Source organism: Zootoca vivipara, chromosome 8 (assembly GCF_963506605.1).
Source record: "Zootoca vivipara chromosome 8, rZooViv1.1, whole genome shotgun sequence".
Classification (NCBI taxonomy): domain Eukaryota; kingdom Metazoa; phylum Chordata; class Lepidosauria; order Squamata; family Lacertidae; genus Zootoca; species Zootoca vivipara.
The window spans coordinates 33,563,846-33,584,417 of NC_083283.1; the positions used below are offsets into that span (position 1 = coordinate 33,563,846).

Genomic DNA, 20,572 nt, shown 5'->3' on the forward strand with positions numbered 1-20,572 from the left:
ACTAAGGTCCAGTACCGAGGGCCTTCTGGAGGTTCCCTCGTTGCGAGAAGCCAAGTTGCAGGGAACCAGGCAGAGGGCCTTCTCGGTAGTGGCGCCCGCCCTGTGGAATGCCCTCTCATCAGATGTCAAAGAGAAAAACAGCTACCAGATTTTTAGAAGACATCTGAAGGCAGCCCTGTTTAGGGAAGGTTTTAATGTTTAATCAATTATTTTATTTTTCTGTTGGAAGCCGCCCAGAGTGGCTGGGGAAACCCAGCCGGATGGGCGGGGTATAAATAATAAATTATTATCATCATCATCATGTACTGAATAGCAACTCTTATTGCTAAACAATACCATCCTAAGACATTTATTACACTTCTCCCTACTTATGACCTGCCTTTCTTACTATACAGTATATTCAACGTGTCTCAGAAACATGTTACAGTGCATAGTTAAACTGTGGAATTCACTGCCCCAGCATGCAGTGATAACCATAAACTTGGATGGTTTTAGAAGGGAGTTAGACAAATTCATGTGAATAAGGCTGTCAGTGGCAGTATGCCTCTGAACACCAGTCGCTGGGGAACAAAAGGGGAGAGAATATTGTTGCTCTCCTGCTATTTGCTGGTTTCCCATAGGCATCTGGTGGTCCACTGTGAGACCAGATAGGCCAGCTGGCCTCATCCAACAGGCTTGACAACAAGAAAATTTCAGCTTTCCATATCACATGGAAGTGACTAACAATAGGCAGCTAATGGAGGCATTTCATCACTGGTGAATATGTTCTCAAAGGCTTTTATGAGCAAATTTCAACTTAGGCACCACTTTTTTCATGAAGTGAAGTTTCCAGGTACTCCTGTAAGTAGCACCTGCGTACAACACAATACTCAATCCTAGATGTTATTAGCACTTGGATAACTGCTGGAGATGAGGCGAGGAAGAGTTATTCGGGAGCAGCTAGCGCAGAAAAAGATGGGGGTATGTACTTTACAGATGTGCATCACATTGAGGTGGGATTTGAAAGAAGGAAGGACCTGTTCCAGACACAGGAATTAGTCTAGGTACATTTGGCACTGTTCGCTACTTTGGAATAAAATCAAAGAAACCAGTTCCATTTTGCTTACCATTCCTCTGTCTCTCGATTTAAAGCCAGGCACAGGCTCATCAAAATCTAGGGCGGCTATTAAAGCAAAGGAAAGCAAGGATGAAAACAAGATTAAGAACAGAGTGTTAATGATACAAAAGCATAATGCAACACTTAAATTCAGGGACTACAATAGCTGTTATCTTTATTAAAGCCATACATTTACTATCACACCATCAATAACAATAGCTGTTTTGCAGAAAAATGGCTACGGTAATATCCATAATTACAAAAATCAGATAAAGGGGTGGGAGGCAGAAAATTGCAGAAGGAACAAACACTGGATTATTCACTGTATTAAATATGTATTTACCAACTTACAACAAATAGATTCAAGGGTACATGCACACACATTCTCTCTCTCTCAACAGTAATGCAATAAAACCAAATTTATTTTTCATTCCTGAGGCCCCAGCTCACATAAAAACATTGCCAGGTACAGTATTAGCAGATCAATGAGTTAGCAATGATACACATACAAAACTCAGGACAATACAACAGGACCAGCCTGCATTTAGTTGACCTCCTGAACTACATGGTTTAACTTCTTTAATTTGATTGCTTGAGGACTTATACTTTGTAGCAGCAGTACCTGTGCATTATGGCGTTCCGGCTTGCTCAAGACATTTTGCAGTCTGAAGCAAGATGGTTCTCCCTCCATTCCACGTGCAGATATGGTGGAATCTTACTGGCAACGGGGCAGCATAACAGAGGGCAGTAGGCTCACTTAGATGACACAGGCCAGAGAGTGTGGCACACACAGCTGTGTCTTCCAGCACCTCACTGCTCTCTGCACATAGCTGTCAAGTTTTCCCTATTCTCGCGAGGAAGCCTTTTCAGCACAAGGGAATTTCCCTTTAAAAAACTTGACAGCTATGTCTCTGCATCTGCCTGAGGAAGCCTAATGAGTGGGTGAGTCTTTTGGGTCCAACTAGGTAAGTCATTTATGGGTGTCTTCCCCCCCCCTCTCCGGTAAAAAGCAGCCATAGTAGGGTCCTGATTTGTCTTGGGATTACCTTTGTATTTTATGCAGGAAAACACACTCAATCTAGCACCAAATGCGAAGTAAGTCTCCACATCTATTTTAGGAAAACAGTCCATAGTTTTGATCAAATCCGCCCTAGCTTACCTTCTGCATTTTCCCTCAGTTTTTTAAGTTTCTTGTTCTGCTCTCTTAGCAATGCTTGCTGCTGAATGTCCAGGGCATCATTAGTCGTGGGAGGATCAGGATACATATATCGTGTTTCTACCCGTGTGTCTGACTCTGTTACATAAAAAAAGAATACAATTCGCATACCATGAATGGGCCTTCCAGGGTGGTATTGGGAGAGATCTACTTAGAGCAGCAATGGGGAGTCTGTGGCCATCATCCCTGGCCAGCGGTCACCCTGGCTGGGGCTGCTGAGTGTGGAGTCTAACAACAGCTGCCGGGCCACAGGTTCTCCAATCCAGACCTGAATCCTTGATGATGTTCTCTCCTCTCTGGTGGAACCCATGTTCTTTTCTCAGGGAACACCCACTTTGCCAGATGTGAAAAAGCTATATGAATCGAAGGGTGGGCCGACAACCAGAAAGGAAGCTGTTTAATCCAGGAGGATGTTCTGACAAAAGCATCACTTGAAGGCACCTTCTGAGGAAGCATGAGGCCCAACTTATAATTTCTTGTGAATGTGGAGGCTGAAAACAATGCAGCCACAATGCTGACTTCTGTGGACAAGGCTGCTTTTGCTCAGTGAAGCAACCAGGTTATTCGTAATGGGGTGGCAATAGGCTAGAGCAGTGGTTTTCAACCAGTGTGCCATGGCACCCTGGGGGCCCTTGAATGATGGTCAGAGGTGTTGTGGGCAACATTGGCCTCTGTCCCTCTTTCCTTCCCTCCCTCTTCTCTGATGCCCTCTTGCGTCTCTGCCTCCCAAAGGCTTGCATAGCTGTTCGCTGCAGCAGCCCTGACTACAAGCTTCACAGACGAATGGTGCCTCTGGGGCTGGTCAGGGGGTGTTCTCTAGGCCCCTATGGGGCAGTGTGAGGAGGTACCTCTTTTGGGGCTGGGGGGGGCAGCTCAGAGAGCAGTAGTGGCAGCCCAGAGGACTCCCAAGGAGAGGGGAGAGGAGGCTGAGGGAACATTCCACAAGGGAGGGTGTTTGAAAAAGGGTGAGAGGCTGCCAAGGGAGCCATGGACTCAATAATAATAATTTATAATTTGTACCCCACCCACCTGGCTGAGTCTCCCCAGCCACTCTGGGCTAGAGCTATGTAGGCTTTGATCCACCAGGCTACAGTGCAACTAGAAGCCTTGTTCCCTTAGGGATGTTGGATGAGAGAAGACAAAGAGGCTACTGAAATGTCTCCGTCTCCCATCTCCATCCTTTGGAAGTGGATTTCTTTATTGCCCTTCCAATGCCTCTCTTATAGGCAAAGGTACTTGTTGACTGAAAGGGTGCTGGGGTCCAACACACCTTCTGAAATATCAGGAGTGGTCCTGCATACTTCTGCTCTGGGATGGAATACTGGCAGGCTTGGAGTCTTTATGCACTCTCTTATGATGGTGAGAAGCAAAGGGGGAGACTATCTAGAGCGCTGCTGCATTTAGAACTGCCTTAGATTTTAGTTCTTTGGGAATATTAACTAATAAATAATAATAATAATAATAATAATAATAATAATAATAATAATAATAATAATTTATTTATACCCTGCCCATCTAGCTGGGTTTCCCCAGCCACTCTGGGCGGCTTCCAGCAAAATATTGAAATACAATAATTCATCAAATATTAAAAGTTTCCCTAAACAGGGCTGTTTTCAGATGTCTTCTAAAAGTCAGATAGTTGTTTATTTCTTTGACATCTGATGGGAGGGCATTCCACAGGGCAGGCCCCACTACCGAGAAAGCCCTCTGCCTGGTTCCCTGTAACTTTGCTTCTTGCAGTGAGGGAACCGCCAGAAGGCCCTTGGCGCTGGACCTCAGTGTCCAGGCAGAACGATGGGGGTGGTCTCCCTTAAGGCTTTGCATGATCTCCTTTGTAAAAAAGGAGGGGTAGGAAGAGAGAAAGAGATTGGATATCTGAAGAAGTGTGCATGCACACGAAAGCTCATACCAAAATAAAAACTTAGTTGGTCTTTAAGGTGCTACTGAAGGAATTTTTTTATTTTACTTCGATCCAGACCAACACGGCTACCTACCTGTAATCAATTCTCTGTGTTGCCGAAAGGAGAAAAATTATTACTATCAGAATCATTTCCCCTCTCTTTTTCTGCTTCATACACATTATTGTCTGGTGCCGTCTGGTGGCCAATTTGGATATTGCTTGCAGTTTCAGAGACAGCTGTGTGCCTTTTTTCTGTCCAGAGGTAGAAAGGACTTCCAAAGGATTGGTCTCCACTGAGTGGACTTGCCCAGAGCCAGGCAAAGTGGATGGTCTGTTTGTGCCATCCCACTATGTTCCCCACCCCCTTCTAGCAATGACAGAGAGTAGTGGGTGGAAGAGCTCAATGCTGGAACCTATCTAAGCATACAGCAGGGTGAGGAATGGGGGAGGTTTTGGTGACAGCAGATCCTTTTTTGCAGGATTCTTACATTTTGAATTGCTATGTTTTAAGGTTTGCCAGTGATAGCCATGGCACAGCAAAGTGGCAAAGAGAAGTCCGGCAGATCAGGAAAGGCAAACGGCGGGGGGGAAGGGACTGATCTTTTTGGGAGAGAAAAACTAAGTGATCCCAAAAGAATGAACCAAGATGGCTGAGGAGGAGGAGGATAGAAACAGAACAGTTAACCAGAGCTCAGAAGAGAGGAAGAGGGCATCTGCTTTGGGGTTAAATTGAAGGAATAGTCAGAGGAGAAAGAGAATAACCAAATCTTCCAAGTCACGTGTAAGTGCCATGGGGAAATTAGGCAATATGACCCTTTAAGTGAATGTTTCCCGCACCAATCTGAGAATGACATTTATAAGTCTCATGATATCCTTTCTCATAAAATATTATCAAACATATATAAAAATAGTGATCAAAACGTGCTCTGGTTTCTTTGAAATGATGAAAAAGTTTTCTCTTATTTTACCTGGGAAAAGAGTGCTATGGATAATACACACACGGTCCTTTTTACACAATGATTATTTGTGGGAGAGGATTTGCACATACTGATGGTGGTTTTGGGGATTTTTTGCTGTCTGTTGGGTAAGGCTAAATCATAATTCAACATGTTCTTAAAGGTTATTCAAATACTTGACGTATTCTGGTTGAACTCATGATGTACATTGAACCAGCAAAGTTCTAATTACTTGAGCATGCTCAGTGGAAATGGAATATTGACTGACAGTTGGTGGGAGGGGTATGGAATGGGGCAGAAAACCAAGGGAGGAGGAATAGTATCCTTGAAGAGTGCTGTGATTAGCTAGAATCCTGACCAGAAAATTTGTTGCAGGTCCCACTTGTGTGCCACAAGCAAATTAAGCAGTTTCCTTTCATTAGAATCCCTCCCTTTAAAACTGAGGAAGTGTCCCGTCGTAAGAAAGACAACAGACTAACCTTTGTATTTAAGTTCATTAAAATCCCGGATATTCTGTATGTTGATAGGATCAGAGACATCTTTTGATGACGGTCGTCTGACTGGAGCTTGCATACGATGCCTAGCCATCTCAAATACATCCATGTTATATTTATCTTTCCTCCTGCTAAAAATAACCAAAACCATGCTTAGAAAACTAACCTCAGAATGATGTAGGTTCATTTATAAACAAAATGGGGGGGGGATTAGAGAATAGTTGAGATATCTGATTCAGACTGGAGTTTAGAAGCCAACCAGGAAAGAAATGCAGAATCCCAGTTCAGTAAACATTCTACTTACAGAGTCAGATAAAACCACAGGGCAGGGACAGGCAATGTAATCTATAGGAGTACTTTGGACAGAGACAATTTGCCTGTAAAGTTTCTTCCATTATGCCAAAAGTATGCTAGATGCATAACTAAGCTGGGCCAAACTTTGAGAGATGAAACAACTAACAAAAACTTTTATGACCCAACACTTAATAAATGCAACATCACAGTCCTAACATTCGCTTAACTTCATATTCCTTAGAGGACCCGCAAACCTTTCTGGATACAATAGGTTAAGAAAGGAACTCAGAATGAACCATGTGCAGCCCCAAAGGGCCATTAACTAAGGACAACTAGAGTCACGAGTAGCTTTAAGGTGAGAACAAAGTCCTCAGTCTTAGGCTCTCTTGTGCCTCATCAACAGAATTGTGGATCTAAGACCTGGTGCAAGGAAAATTCATTGCAATGAAGCATTGGCACCGTGGCTTTAGTGTGGATGAGAAAGTCTTGGGAGTCCATCCCAGAGCCCACTGCTTCTAACATGAGCTCCATCCTAACTCTTGCACCAGGAAAGAGGCTATAGGGAGATTCCACTAATGGATTATTCTGCAATTTTCTCCTTGCACTTCAACAGCTGCAGGAGGTTCCAGGGACAGACCACCTGGGTATAACTTACAGAGGTGTGTAAAGCAACAAAGGGCAGCACAGCCAAAGTCCCTTGTCACTCCTTCCACTGGCAATTTTTAATTCCAGGGGAGCATTTTTAATATTTGCTCAATTACATATTACCTGCCCAAGAGAAATTGCACACTTTACAAAACGCCCAAGTATAGACTGAAAAACACTCACCCTTTCGCTGGCATGTCATCGTCATCACTGTGGACTTTCAACAACTCTTCCTGGAGTCGCCGCTCTTCACTGCGAAGCTGCTTCCTCATCTCTGACAGCTCACTTATTACATTCTTCTTTTCTTCTGTAAATCAGTATAGCAACAAAACAAAAATGATACAGAAGACCCAAGGAAGCCTTTTTCTTGGCCAAAAATCACAGCCAAAGAAGTGACATATTCATTCATGGCATACAGATTTCTTACCATAGGCACGTAGCTGGTTTCTTCTGGCTGGAACTGGAGGAGATGGGATTCTGGGAACATCCTAGTAAAACATTAACATATAAATTGTACTAAAAATGACTGCATCAATAAAATGAAAACAGTAACTTCGTATGGCTCATTTTCATTCAGTCTAAGAAACAAACATTCACAAGCTCAGAGGTTCGATTTTCTCATAACAGACGTTGACATTCCACATGGCAAACTGCTTTTGAGACCAAGAGGAGTTTCAAAAGCAGTCTCTGTGTACCACGAGCACCTAGGTGCGATGCAGGAGAGCAATGACTGAATATGGAAAAGCATTATGGGTTAAGCAAGCCTGCAACTTTTTTTGGTTACAGTGCATATCAGGGGCTGGTATGGCACAGGGCATGGATCCATTTACCAGGCACCCCTCCATCTACTGGCCAATTTATCACCTAGTCTATTTGCTGGAGCAAAGTTCTCCACCTTGCAGGCGTAGGCCAGTTATAACTATGAATAATATTTCTCTCCACCCCTGTCAACCAGGGGCCAACAAATATCCAGAGAAAAAGAATGTACACTAAGAGAGGGAGGGAGGGTGGGGAAGATGGCAATGGCTGGAGAATCAGCCTGGGCTCTTATTTGAAGCTCAGGCAACAGATTGAGGGGGATAAGTCTTCCCTCCAGGTTGCACCCTGAGCCACGCCCCCAGGAACTAATGTAGAGCCCCTATTGGCTTCTTGGAATGGGTACTGCCCAGGCCACGGTGCAGCCGCATCAACCAACTGCATGTTTTCCCTGGCCTCTTGCACCCAAAGCAGCCCCGGTGGCTGGGGAGTAGACGATTCAAAGAGAAAAGAACACAAAACCAGATCAGCACAAGCCCCTTAGAATCCAAATCACTGATGACAAAATTATCAGAAGGTTGCCAAGATATTAGATGTCAACTGATAATGGTGGTATTTTTCCTCCATTAAAACACCCCTGGGGTTTAAGTCAAGATGCAAAGTGCCAGAAATGCATTCATGGATTATATTTGAATAAAAGGCAAACATACATGTGTATAGTAAGACGTACGACTCTCCACTAAAAGAGACCTTTCTTCTTTTACAACAGCTTTGTTCTGAAGAGATGGAATGAGAGGAGAAGGTTGTCTAGAAATCTGAAAAAAAATGGAGAGGGGTGAGAAGATTAAAATTTCCTGCTTAAATAGCAACTTGAAAAAAGTATTTATATACCAAGGAAAGTCTTTCATCTGACATAATAAGCTTTGTCAGCATCTATTTCCAAAAGCAAAGCCCACTTGGCTAATCTTTTAGGAATCTATGGCTACAAAGAGAGGGGTACTGGGAAATTAAAGAACGAAATACACAGGAAATGCAGGAAAAAGCAAGCTTGCCCATTTACCCTAAAATCAGATAGATAAAGTCAAAAGTCATTTGTTAAATGTATACTCCAATGTTTAAATTCTCTGTTGCTGCTAACGATAAGGACTCTAACTTCAGTTGATTAGGAACCTCAATTGACCCAGCTGCACAGATATTTTTGGGAAGGTTTATGAACATTCCAACTACACAGAAGTTTGTTTGTTTTTAATATTGAATACACAAAGTCTATGGGATATGTACACCAATGTAGCAGTGGTGGAAAGAGGTTCAGCAAAGAAGTAGGCAGCATAATCAAAGAGCTTGTCCCTTGTCGGACCATGTTTAAATCTTACAGTGGGGGGGGGGGCTGATTGTGAGGAAGAGAAAGGAAAATGGATACTGAAGGTATTGCAAAAGATATACACAGGTTTTTCTCTGCACGTGTAATATCCGCTTAGCATATATAGATTTATCTTATCTTTCTCTTTACAGGATGAAGCTATTTCACATTATGTAATAAAAACAGGCCCCTTTAGAGTTCAGTTTTGTACCCTGGGAAGAAAAGGGGTCATAATTGCTATGGGAGGCCCCACCCACCTTCCATATGTTGGTCAGGGCATATGCAGGCCTTACATATAAACTCCAACCATGCAGTCTGTAAATCCCATCTTTCAATTGTACTGAACACAGAGACCTCTAAGCACATGTCATGTGTTCTGACCGGGGGCAGGCCCTACACATCCAATCCCATCCATTCCCATGCAAAACTAACTGAATGCTTGTACAATATTTCTGAATGTTACCATTAAAGTGCTCATCTGAAAAGCTGAAATTCAGCAAATTAAAATACTGATCTTGATATATCTTGGATAAAAATGATCTAGGTTATGACTGAGCCTACTTAAATCAAGAAAGAAATGTATGGTGTGGATTAGATGGAAGGAGCTTGTGAAATGAAATTTGCATGTCCTTAACTGTCATTTTAAGAAACAGGCCTAGCCAGATATGGATGCTCAATACCTTAGTCAGGTGGACTGTAGAACCCTCTGAAAGCTGTGTCTGTTGAGGGTGCTCATGACCCTCCCCCCCCCACTCCTCACAGTTCCACCACCTAATAACAGAAGCATTAGAAGAACTCAAAGTTCAAATTGTTGCTTTGAACAAATGAGCCTTTGGTGTCTAATTCTTTTGAATTCAAGCTATAAAAGGAGTATACTTCATTATTTACATATGGAATATTTACGGTTCTTTCAACAGTTTTCAAAATTCATGGAAAATTTTAAAAGATGAAATGCTAGTAATTTGAAAGAAGAGGTTCTCTGAATAAATGAAAATACTGTAACATTGGTAGTTGATGAGATGTCTCAATACAACACGAAACCAACTGTAATGGGTATCAATCATCAATGTATAGTCATAGCATGTGGAAGGCAGAAAATAGCAGTATGTTCAAGTTAATAACCAAGCTAAAAAGATGTAAGACATACATGAAGACTAGGTTTCTCCAAGTATGAGTTGATAAAGGGGAAAAATATAAACCAATCAGCATCAAAATATCTTTCCATCCCCGCCATGCATCATCCTATGTCGCCACGTAAGTTTATCAGTCAAAGCCAAGTACCATGCCCTGTCATGCTACTTGAGGATATTAAGCAGAACCGTCTTTTCAATATAACCCGAATTCCATGCATGATGCCGCAAGGAGGTGGTTTATCAGATTCTTACAAGGAAGATCCTCGTTGCACCCTCTACATAAGGAGAGCAAAGCTACGCTAATCCTACAGTAGTTCCATTTCAATATCTCTGTGAAGAAGATCCACAAAGAATACAAAAACCACCTGCAAATTTTCTGTGCTTTTGGACATTCCCAAAGATGGATCTATGTACCGTGTTTCTCCAAAAATAACACACCGTCTTATATTTATTTTTCCTATTAAAAAAACCACGGTGGCTTATTTTCAGGGGATGCCTTTTTTTATTATTATTAAGTATGGTACAGTTTAACCTACAAGGTTAAACTGTCTATCACTATGGCTTATTTTCGGGGTATGACAAAGGAATGATAAGGAATTGTTTATATAATGAAGTCTTGCTAGTGTCCAATATCATCAATGCAAAGGTTTCAGCATGGATCCCAGAATTTTACCAGATATAGTTTTGAAAAAGGATGCATGCCATGGTACTGCCCATTCCCCGTTGTTGCCATTGTTAAACAATGGGGTGGGGTCAGAAATCCTTGACTACCTACTTCAAGTCACACAGAGGTCTAATCAACAAATTTTGATCTTTCTGTCCATCCCTGGCACAGAAAATCAAATTTGACTTTTTGTTGTCAAGGACATGACAAGAGTTAATTCCATGAACATTTTAAAATGTTGATAGAAATGCATCTACTAACATTGCAATTTTTTTCTCATTACTACTATCCATTTAAACGTATGCTCTCATATACTTAAAGGTAAAGGTACACATGACCGTTAGGTCCAATCGCAAACGACTCTGGGGTTGCGGCGCTCATCTTGCTCTATAGGCCGAGGGAGCCAACGTTTGTCCGCAGACAGCTTCCGGGTCATGTGGCCAGCATGACTAAGCCCCTTCTGGCGAACCAGAGCAGTGCACGGAAACGCCGTTTACCTTCCCACTGTAGCGGTATTTATTTATCTACTTGCACTTTGATGTGCTTTCGAACTGCTAAGTGGGCAGCTGGGACTGAACAACGGGAGCTCACCCCGTCGCAGGGGTTCAAACCGCCAACCTTCTGATCAGCAAGCCCAAGGCTCTGTGGTTTAGTCTTCAAATGGTCTCCTCAGACACCTTTGCAGTTCCTTGATATAAATGGAATTTGTCTTTTGAAATAATTATCATAGTTTTAGATTCCCCAGCTAGGAGGCACTTTTGCTCATACAGAAGTTCACTCTCCCTCTCTCCCTCTACAGCTCCTCCACCCCTCAGAAAGCCATTCTGGAGGTTCCATACACACACCTAGAACCCATTTTTACAAGAACTGTAGGCGTGGGGAAGGAGGAGAAATAAATTACCCTCTTCAAATCCAAGCCAACAAGGAACAATTTATGAAATATGATTACCTTTTCTTCTCCAGCATGTCTTTCATTTTCACTGTTCTGCTGGAGCTGTTTATCCAGCCTTTCTTCCTCTTCCGCCCTTTTTCTCTCTCCCTCTTTTCTTCTTTCTTCAGCTAATCGATACAGTTCTTCATTTTTTAATCTTTGCTATGAAGATAAAAAAAATGTGACGTTGCAAAAAGCAAACAAAACAAAAACCAGTATGTTTAGCAAACTTTGACTGCAATTTGAAAAATACAGAGACAGAGAACACGCACAATTGAAAAGAGCCTAACACTCAGAATGTCCTTCTTAGAAATGTGCCCCACTGAAATCAGTAAGCCTTGCTTTAATCCCTTTGTGGGATTGAAGTATAATTTGTGGGGTGAATAATAATGAACAAATAAACATAATTCTCTCTGTCACTAGTTAACTAGCAAGTCCTGAACAAAGAAGTGAGTATCTGGTGTACAATGAAGGAAGATTACTTTCAGCAATTCCCTCCTTGACATCTTTTAGTATTATTATTACACTGAGTCTTTTTAAAAAAATGAGATTTCACAATAATTTACTCCATTCCAGGGGCACCTGATTCTCTTTAAGGGAGGAAACCTATCACATCTATAGAAGTCAGATACCACACCTCTTCTTCTCTCCTTCGTTTCCTCTCTAGTTCCTCCTCATATTCTCTCTGTATTTTAGCCCTCTGCTCAGTTAGCCTTTTTTCTTCCCTTTCTTCTTCAAGTCTTCGTTTTTCACGCTCTTCCTCTTCTCGTTTTCTTTTCTCCTCAATCTATGAAGGAAAAGACCAAATATTTATCTGCCAGAAAGAGCAGCTTAAGAATAATCAAGCCTTAACAGAGATTATAAAATCTATTTTAAGATCTGCATCATGGCTGTAAGTGGAAGTCTACCCATCTCTACCCATGCACAGATAAAGGAAAGTCTTCTATCCATTACAATATTTTGCTTTGGGTCTTACTTAACAACCAGAGATTGCCTTGATACCATCTACCAGACAGCCTTATGCACCTCCCGCTTTCTATACAGGCTGCCAACCCCACCTTCTCAAGCCACAGGGAGCCCCAGCTGAAAGAGTGTCTTGGCCCCAGTCGACAAAGCATCAAGGAAAGTTAAGAAGACATGCAAGGAAAGGGAACGTAACATCCACTTATTTAATGAAAACTTATCCAACTAATAAGGGCACAGTAAGATGACTATGTGCTAGGAGCCAAATCCTGTAAGAACTTATCTCAGAAGCTAAATTCTATGGGTAGGAAGTCTGTAGAAACCTGGTGTTCAGCACTATCTTAGAAGAGAAGCTTGAGAGGACATAGTAAACTAGACTAAAATTTCTAGTTTTGGAGAGGGGATAAAAAGGAAATTTCACTATCTATCTATCTATCTATCTATCTATCTATCTATCTATACAGTTCCACACAACACAGATCTAGCTAGTTAGAATTAGCTTAGTTTTAAAAAGTTTAGGCTTAGCCTTCTGTAAAAACATCCACTCCAAGCTGTTTTCCTTGGTTATAAAGATAAGACTTCTAGTAAAAAAGAACTCAGTTGAGTCTTGTTTTGCTTGTGTTGCTTCCTACTGCAACACTAAATTTTGCAGGATGAAGTTCTCCCATGCAAGGTTCCTGCCAGCCATGCCCTTTCCTATGTTATTCCATTTCCACACATACCAGGGGCAAGGGGACTTCCTCTCTACCCCTCTTGGCATTTAGTTTGGTGGGCACTAAGCATGCTCATGCTCAGTCCCTGCCCCACCCATGCCCCACACCCAAATTTCCTTCTAAAAATTGGGTTTGTTTTGCAGATTTGGGGGTTTCCCCAAGCCTGACAATACTGGCTTTGTATGTGCAAATGATGCTTGTTTGGCTATATAAAAGAATCAGCACTTGGACAATGGTTTCCTTATAAATATCCAGAATACTATATGAAAAATATATTGATTTTAATCTATTAAAAGCCATGAGCAGCACTGCTTTGCAAAATCTTTAAAAGTTATTAAGTCATTAATACAAGTTTGCTAAACTAGAAAAATATTTTACCTCACTTAATACTTATACACACTCACCTGGAAACGAAGAAAGTTCTTGTATGATTCTTGCCGCCTAAGCTGCTCCGGTGTTGGGGTCTCACCAAAAATGTTACCACGAGCAAATGGGGATGTTTGTGTATATGTGAAACCTATTTTTTAAAAAAGAAATACAGTTTGCAAACATTGTTAAACCTGTTATCTCACAGAAGATTCCAAACTCATGTTTGATATCTTGCTTTAAAGAATACTATAACACTGGCAACATTAACCCAATGAAACTTGCCTTCGCAACATGTGAAGCTCCCAACAAAACCAGTCAGCAAGTGCTGTAGTGTGAAAACAGCAAAACCTAAAACGCTTGAATTATCTGAGCTTAAAAATAAAGGAACAAGGAAACAGCATCGGGTCCCCTGGGAGCAAATTAAAATCATTTGTATAGCTGTTTCCAGATCCTTGAAAGAAACTCTTTCCCCCTATTCTCCTTGCACATGTGTGACATGCAGGCTGTGGAATAGGCCACTGGGGGAATGGGAGGTCACTGAATACTTAAAGCACTCTCTATCAAAGCATAAATGACTTGCACCAGGCTATGTGCATGAAGCAAGGGGCAGGGGGACATGTCTGCAGATCTCCCATTCCCCTTCTGAGCCTTCTGCTCGGTCTGTGCACATTTCTCTGCACAGGTGTAGGCAATGAGATGGTGGAAACTAACTCCTTTGAGCTTGTGGGAATTCTCTGCATTTGTGCACTATGTCCATGGTGTTTTAAGCTATAAAAAAAAGGTTTGCCATATATTTCAGTTTATTAATATTTAAAAAGAACTATTTGCATGGGGGAAATGCATCTGATAACCCCACATGCAAGAGTAATCTCAGTATTTGATTTCTGAATTCCCCCTTAATTGTACTTTAAAAATTCATTTGTAAATTTAGAAAGTAATTCTATTACAAAACTGAAAATCCTGGCATCTGCCTCCAAGCACTTCCACGTGGTTGACGAAACAAGAAAATATAATAATTAGGCTATGGGTTATTAGTTTCTTTTTCTCTAACCCCAAAAATGCATTTAAACATATTATATACCTTGCCATGTTCCATGCTTGTGAACACTGGTGTATAATCCCATGTTTTAAAACAGTTTTCATTGTGACCAACTAGTTAGTAAAAATATAAAATACGGTACCCATGGACTATCAAACTGCATGCATTGCATTGGAGATATCTGCAAAACAGACTACTTAGCACTAGTTTTCTGGATCATGGCTACAATGTACTGTATATTATGGTTGGGTTGCAGGTACTCAATATATAGGTGGACATAATTTAGCTCTAACTATCTTATTCCCAAATAATATTTTCTTAAGCATTTTTAACCTCTTCCAAAGAGCTCCTTTTTAATGTCACTAACTACAAACCAAGTCAAGAATGAAACATTATTGTTTTTAAGACTGCTGCTTCTTTTCTTCCTGGCAGAATATTGGAACTTGAACACTGTTATTCAGATGCAAAAGGAGAAGGAAAGAAAGGAGACAACACTAACAGGAAATAATTTACGCAGACCCAGTGATTATAATGCATACTGAGGAGCTTCCTGTTCTCTTTCTTCGCTTGATGGCGGACACCATGTAAATGCGCAAGGAACCCCTTGGGCATGCACAGAGTGCTTTCACAATGGAGAACAGGAATACAAAAATATTTATCAGTGCAACCATACAAGCAGTTTCTAGAACTGCTAACTAAACCACGTTCAAGAGGATTCAAGGAAACATACAGGATTGTCTTCAGTGGAAAGTACAGCATAGGAAGAATGTACAGTCATTCATCAGGGACACAACACACATTCGCAACTGAAAAGATGGTGTTATTTAAACCTGCTATTTTATTTGAAGATTCATCTGTATTCTCAAGTCTTGGGGAGGCCAAACTTAGGTCAACAGATACTATAGCCCTTTTATCTTCATATACTCGTGCCTCTGGGTTATGATATGCATCTTCATTTTGCTTGTGCATCATATTCAAGTCAGCTGAAGAAAAGGGGGAAACAGCCATGTATAATATTTTCTTCCAACATGAGGCATGTTTATGACATAGTTCCAAGCCAAGAAATGTTCTCCAGATATACAGTTAAGAGGAAATACAAAGGCCATAATCCAAGATAAGAGCTGCATGTGCTGTGCCGTGTGTGCTTTATGTAAAAGCACACTAAAAAGCCAAAACAATATGTTATAATTTATTGATTATTATTATTATTATTATTATTATTATTATTATTATTATTATTTAAAAGAAGTTAGCGCTATGTTTAAGCCATAAGTGGAAGGTCTCAGGACTCTAATGAATTGATGCACTGAGGTTTTCTGCTGTTTGCCTAACAGAGTTGTCTCCAGATTTATCACCTCTTCACTTCCATATTATTTGTTAAAGCTGGCAAATATCAACTACCATTCTGATTAAAACATATTTAATAAACACAATAACAATTCCAAACTACTAGCAGGAGAGCCACAGTATTTTAAATAAGATCTAGCCCTAATTAGATGTTTATCCTTTATCAATATAAAACGAGAAGCAGACTCAATTATGGGACTGGTAAACATGTTTCAGAAACCACCACTATGACTCAAAAAAGCTTTTTTGGGGGGGGGGAGAGACTCTGTATTCATAAGCCTGTCTTCAGTGTATTACAGTATTCTCTCCTCCATTATACGTCCTTTTATTCCTAATGCCACCTCTTGCTACATTTTTCAAAAAATATCACCCTTACAAGTGCAGCTCCCACTAAAAGAAACAAAACTACTGTTTGACTGTCTAAATAAACAGAGCTGATTTCTTCCATGCTGTAAATTCGCTGTAGTGCATCCATTTTACTCTCCTGTCAAGTGTCATTTGTTTCTCAACAAATATAAATAAATATAGACATAAACATAAAGTAAAAAGAAAATCCCCTGATTTCAAACATACTTATGAGGTTTCCTTTTTTATCTCTGAGAGGAGCGCCACCACCACCTTTGCCCCAAGGATTGTAAGCTCTCATTTCAGCTTCTAATTTGGCCTCATACCGTTCCTTTTCTTCCTTCTCTTGCCTGCGACGTTCTTCTCTTTCCCTTATCTGCAAAGAAGTATCAGCATTTGGCATTACATGTCTCATTAATACGATAAAAATTAATACTGAATTCAATGTCAGTTTAAGCATTGGTGTGCAGCACTTTCTTCCTCAGGCAGGTAGCTATAACAAGCCGGTTAAACAAAAGCATCAGAGTATTTTCTTACTTTCATAATAATAATAATAATAATAATAAATTTATTATTTATACCCCACTCATCTGGCTGGGGAAGCCAATCAAAGTGACAGGTGTGCCTGTACACAAACATATATATGGCACATAGCATCCCAAGATAGGCATTAAATATCTATTTAAAAGCACTTTAAAAAGATATATTAGCATCAATGCTAGGTGTAAGAAGCACAGACATTTTAAAATCCACATGAAAATTCCTAGTACAGCATGATCAATGGTGGCTTCTAACTCAGAATGGTACAAATGTCTATGCAGTAAATATTGCCTAAATTATTGCCTGTGTGTCCACCCTGACACTACACCTTCCTAGTAAGCAGAAATGATACTAAAATTGAATTGTTTGTATGTAAGCCACCCTTGTAAGCCTTTTGGAGTGAAGAGCACAGAAAATATATAAATGACTGTTTTCAAAATTATCCGGTTAACAGACTTTAAATCAAACGGAAGCTGTTGAGGTACATTAGACGCCACAATGCTAACTTGAAATCTGAACTATTAGGAAGACCTGGCATTGAAAGCAGGAAAAATGCATGGGTGAAATTTCATTTTTCTCATTTCCATCAATGCCTCCTCTGGCCCTTTCCCCTCAGAAGAGGGAGACCTTCTGTCAGGGGATTGTTGCGGCTACTCTCAAGTAAAGACGCTCCAGTCCACTCTGTCTTTCAGAGTTTCATTGTGCATATTATTTACAGTGCAGAGATATCAGAAAACATGACTGCCTAGTCTGATTCAGAACCAGGCAATGGCTGCTTCCGGCTCTTCAGCCAGCATAAAAGCCTGGGCACCTCAAAACGCCGCCCCCTAGTCCTGTGTGTGGGCACGCGCCTCAATTCAGGCACCAGAAAAGGCTGCATTCCTTCTCCCATCCTTTGGCTGGAGCATTGCAAAGGCTCCGACACCTTGCTGCGCTGTCCTTCCACCTCTGGACAGCTGGGTCGGTGTCGAGGCTCTGACACGTCTGAGAGCCCCCTCTGCACTCTGCTCCATTCCTCATTCCCTCCTCCTGACCCGCTGCTAGCGCTATCACTGGGCGAAGTGCTAGTCAGGATGACTGGGGGAGGGTCCCTGTAGGGAGTCCCCATGACACCTTCTTTCCTTCCTTGCCTGCTGAAATTTTCTGCCTCCCAGCCACCATTACATGGCATCCGAGGAGTTGCTGGTGCCAGCACTGGTCCAGGCAAAAGAATATGGCACAGCTAAGGGGCTGGGCAGGCTGTGGCACTGGGGCCCACCAGAAACTGGCCTACTGGTGGGTTCTGTCCCACTGTCTGAGAATCACTGATGCAGACTATACTGAGACAGAAGGACCAGGGGCCTGATTCAATATGAGGAGCTTCTTATGTCCCTATGTGTAAAGTCTGGCCAATGTATTTCAAGCTGTTAATTCTTACTAGAGGATACAGGGACCCATTTAGATTAGAAATAATCAATAGTGGAATGATTAGCAATGCAGGGGAAAGGAAAGTTATTTTAGGGTGCTGTTCCTTTTAATATACAGTACAGGTTGTTTTATAAAATTTTATAGCTGAAGGTCAGATACATTACAAAAATATTTTCCAAACAAATTTCAGCTTCTCACCTGTTGTTGTAATTCATGCTGATAAGCTAAAGTAGCGTCTTTTGAGGTCTTTGGTTTTTCTTCGGGAAACATACACAGACCTTTCGGTCTGTCATTTGCAATTCTTGCTCCTATTTTACTTCTGCATTCAAAAGAGTAAAAATGCAATGTGTTTTAAAGAAAACCTAAGAGTGTTACTAATTGAAATCTGTCTTTCTCAGGTGATACTTTATTAGTTTTCACTACACTGTTCATTTATCATCTAAAAAGCAGTTTCAGTTTTGCAGAAAGCTGGCAAATTTTCCACAATTCCATTTCAAATTCAAATAGCAAAACAGGTAAGAGGAGCAACTCCAGAATAGGCCCTACAAAATATATTCCAAGACAATAACGCACGTTAACATGGCAAAGAACTTATAAGCCACTTACTCTCAGCAGCTAGCAGTGCCTCTAGCCAGACACTGGAGGGCCCTATAGGGAGTGTCCAGGGACAACTGGTATCAAACTGTATGGTAAACCGCCCTATTAAAAAAACCTAACCAACGAACTGAAACTATCATGGAGACAAACCAAAGAGAATGCCGTCTCCCTTGTGTGGCCCCCCTTTATCACATATACAAGCCAAGAAGACAATGACCGATCTTCCCTGACAACATAAAATTCAATATGGCTAACATAACCCAACAACACCCCCTTCCCACAAACAAAACACACTGCTACCAATCAACTGCAACCAACATATCTTGGGCCCTTTGACCTCTTGCTCTGCCAACAAAAATAAGACACCTATCCAACTGACACTGACAAAAAAGCTCCACTCATATATGTAAAATTGAAAGTTTAATGTCTCCTTCACCTTCCCCCTCTCCTAAATGTCTCTTTCTCTACTTTCTTCCCTTCCCCCCTCAACCCCACATTGTCTACAACAAAAAATGTCTCAAACTGATTGTACTTGATTTGTATGAAGGATGCTACAATTTCAAAACAGAGAGACCGAATGTACTTTTGTTACTTATGGAAAATCTTTCAATAAAAACATCTTTTTTTAAAACTCACATTCCCAAATAAGGAGCCAAACAATGCTAAACTAATCTTATCAGTACTTACGCAGTCATAGGAGGAGGTCTTTGAACAGTATCTACAGGGGGAGGTGCAGATGAAGGCTGCATCCCTGATATACCTGGGCCATCTAGAACAATCAAGACATCCAAAACTTAAATCTAGTTTTGTACAGTCTGAACAGTAATTTTAATATGTTATTTTATTATCTGGAGAACATAAAATGCTGGCATGTCAAGAAACTGTGCCAGCCACTTAATGTAAAGATGCATTTATTTATAGAAATATTTCTATAGCACCATATCATAAAATATGAAGATGGTGTGAACAGCTAAAACATAAACATGTTCATTATTAATTTAAAAACTGAATTAAAGGATTAATATGACTGGCTATCATTCTTACTAATAGGAAACTAAGCTGGTGAGTGCCGTCTGGACTGGAGGCAATAACCTCCAGAGAGTGTATTACTATAGTTTTACACCACTTGGTTAATCAACTTACAATATGCAAGGCTGGGGTCCAAAGGGTTCCTGGCACCATAGTAGTAGTACGCATCATCATATGGAGTTCTGTAGTTATCAATCAGAATTGGTGGTGGAGGTGGAGGTGGTAACGGTGCCATTCTAAACCCAAACAAAAATGACAACATATTTTAAAGGGGGCTTTTTGAAGCATGCCTCACCATGGGAGAAGAAAAAGTGGAACAAAAATATGTGGCCATTTTTTTCATGCAGGAATTCTGTCATTTGATCATAGAATCTTAAGTTGGAAGTGTCCCAAATCTGACCCCCTGCAATGCAGAAATCAGTTAATGCTTCTCACTGATACTAACATTCCAACTTCGTTCTAATCACTGCCCACTTTTGATGGTTGGTAAAGTGGACTGCTTCAGAATACCTAGGCTTAAAGGTAAAGGTAAAGGGACCCCTGACCATTAGGTCCAGTCATGACCGACTCTGGGGTTGCGGCACTCATCTCGCTGTATTGGCTGAGGGAGCCAGGTCATGTGGCCAGCATGACAAAGCCGCTTCTGGTGAACCAGAGCAGCGCATGGAAACGCCGTTTACCTTCCCACTGTAGCGGTACCTATGTATCTACTTGCACTTTGATCTGCTTTCGAACTGCTAGGTTGGCAGGAGCTGGGACCGAACAACAGGAGCTCACC

General features: G+C 41.2%; 1 protein-coding gene across 10 annotated transcripts in view; it reads right to left on the bottom strand.

The window, feature by feature from the left end:
* The window catches only part of CSPP1 (centrosome and spindle pole associated protein 1), a 58,006-nt gene that overhangs the window by 8,675 nt on the left and 28,759 nt on the right, over positions 1–20,572 (bottom strand). For 8 of the 10 annotated variants that reach the window (XR_009558012.1, XR_009558013.1, XR_009558010.1 and 5 more), the window contains 14 exons: positions 19,909–20,030; positions 19,453–19,534; positions 18,367–18,487; positions 16,450–16,597; positions 15,360–15,512; positions 13,526–13,638; positions 12,083–12,232; positions 11,464–11,607; positions 8,068–8,172; positions 7,029–7,089; positions 6,785–6,908; positions 5,648–5,793; positions 2,256–2,390; positions 1,107–1,162 (listed from right to left, as the gene is read on the bottom strand). Coding sequence is in view for 2 of the 10 variants with exons in the window: in XM_060277765.1 (XP_060133748.1) it covers positions 1,107–1,162; positions 2,256–2,390; positions 5,648–5,793; positions 6,785–6,908; positions 7,029–7,089; positions 8,068–8,172; positions 11,464–11,607; positions 12,083–12,232; positions 13,526–13,638; positions 15,360–15,512; positions 16,450–16,597; positions 18,367–18,487; positions 19,453–19,534; positions 19,909–20,030 (1,660 nt within the window). In the remaining 8 variants the exon portion in view is untranslated. The remainder of the gene's footprint in view (positions 1–1,106; positions 1,163–2,255; positions 2,391–5,647; positions 5,794–6,784; positions 6,909–7,028; positions 7,090–8,067; positions 8,173–11,463; positions 11,608–12,082; positions 12,233–13,525; positions 13,639–15,359; positions 15,513–16,449; positions 16,598–18,366; positions 18,488–19,452; positions 19,535–19,908; positions 20,031–20,572) is intronic. The other 2 variants (XR_009558009.1, XM_060277766.1) reach the window with 1 other exon arrangement.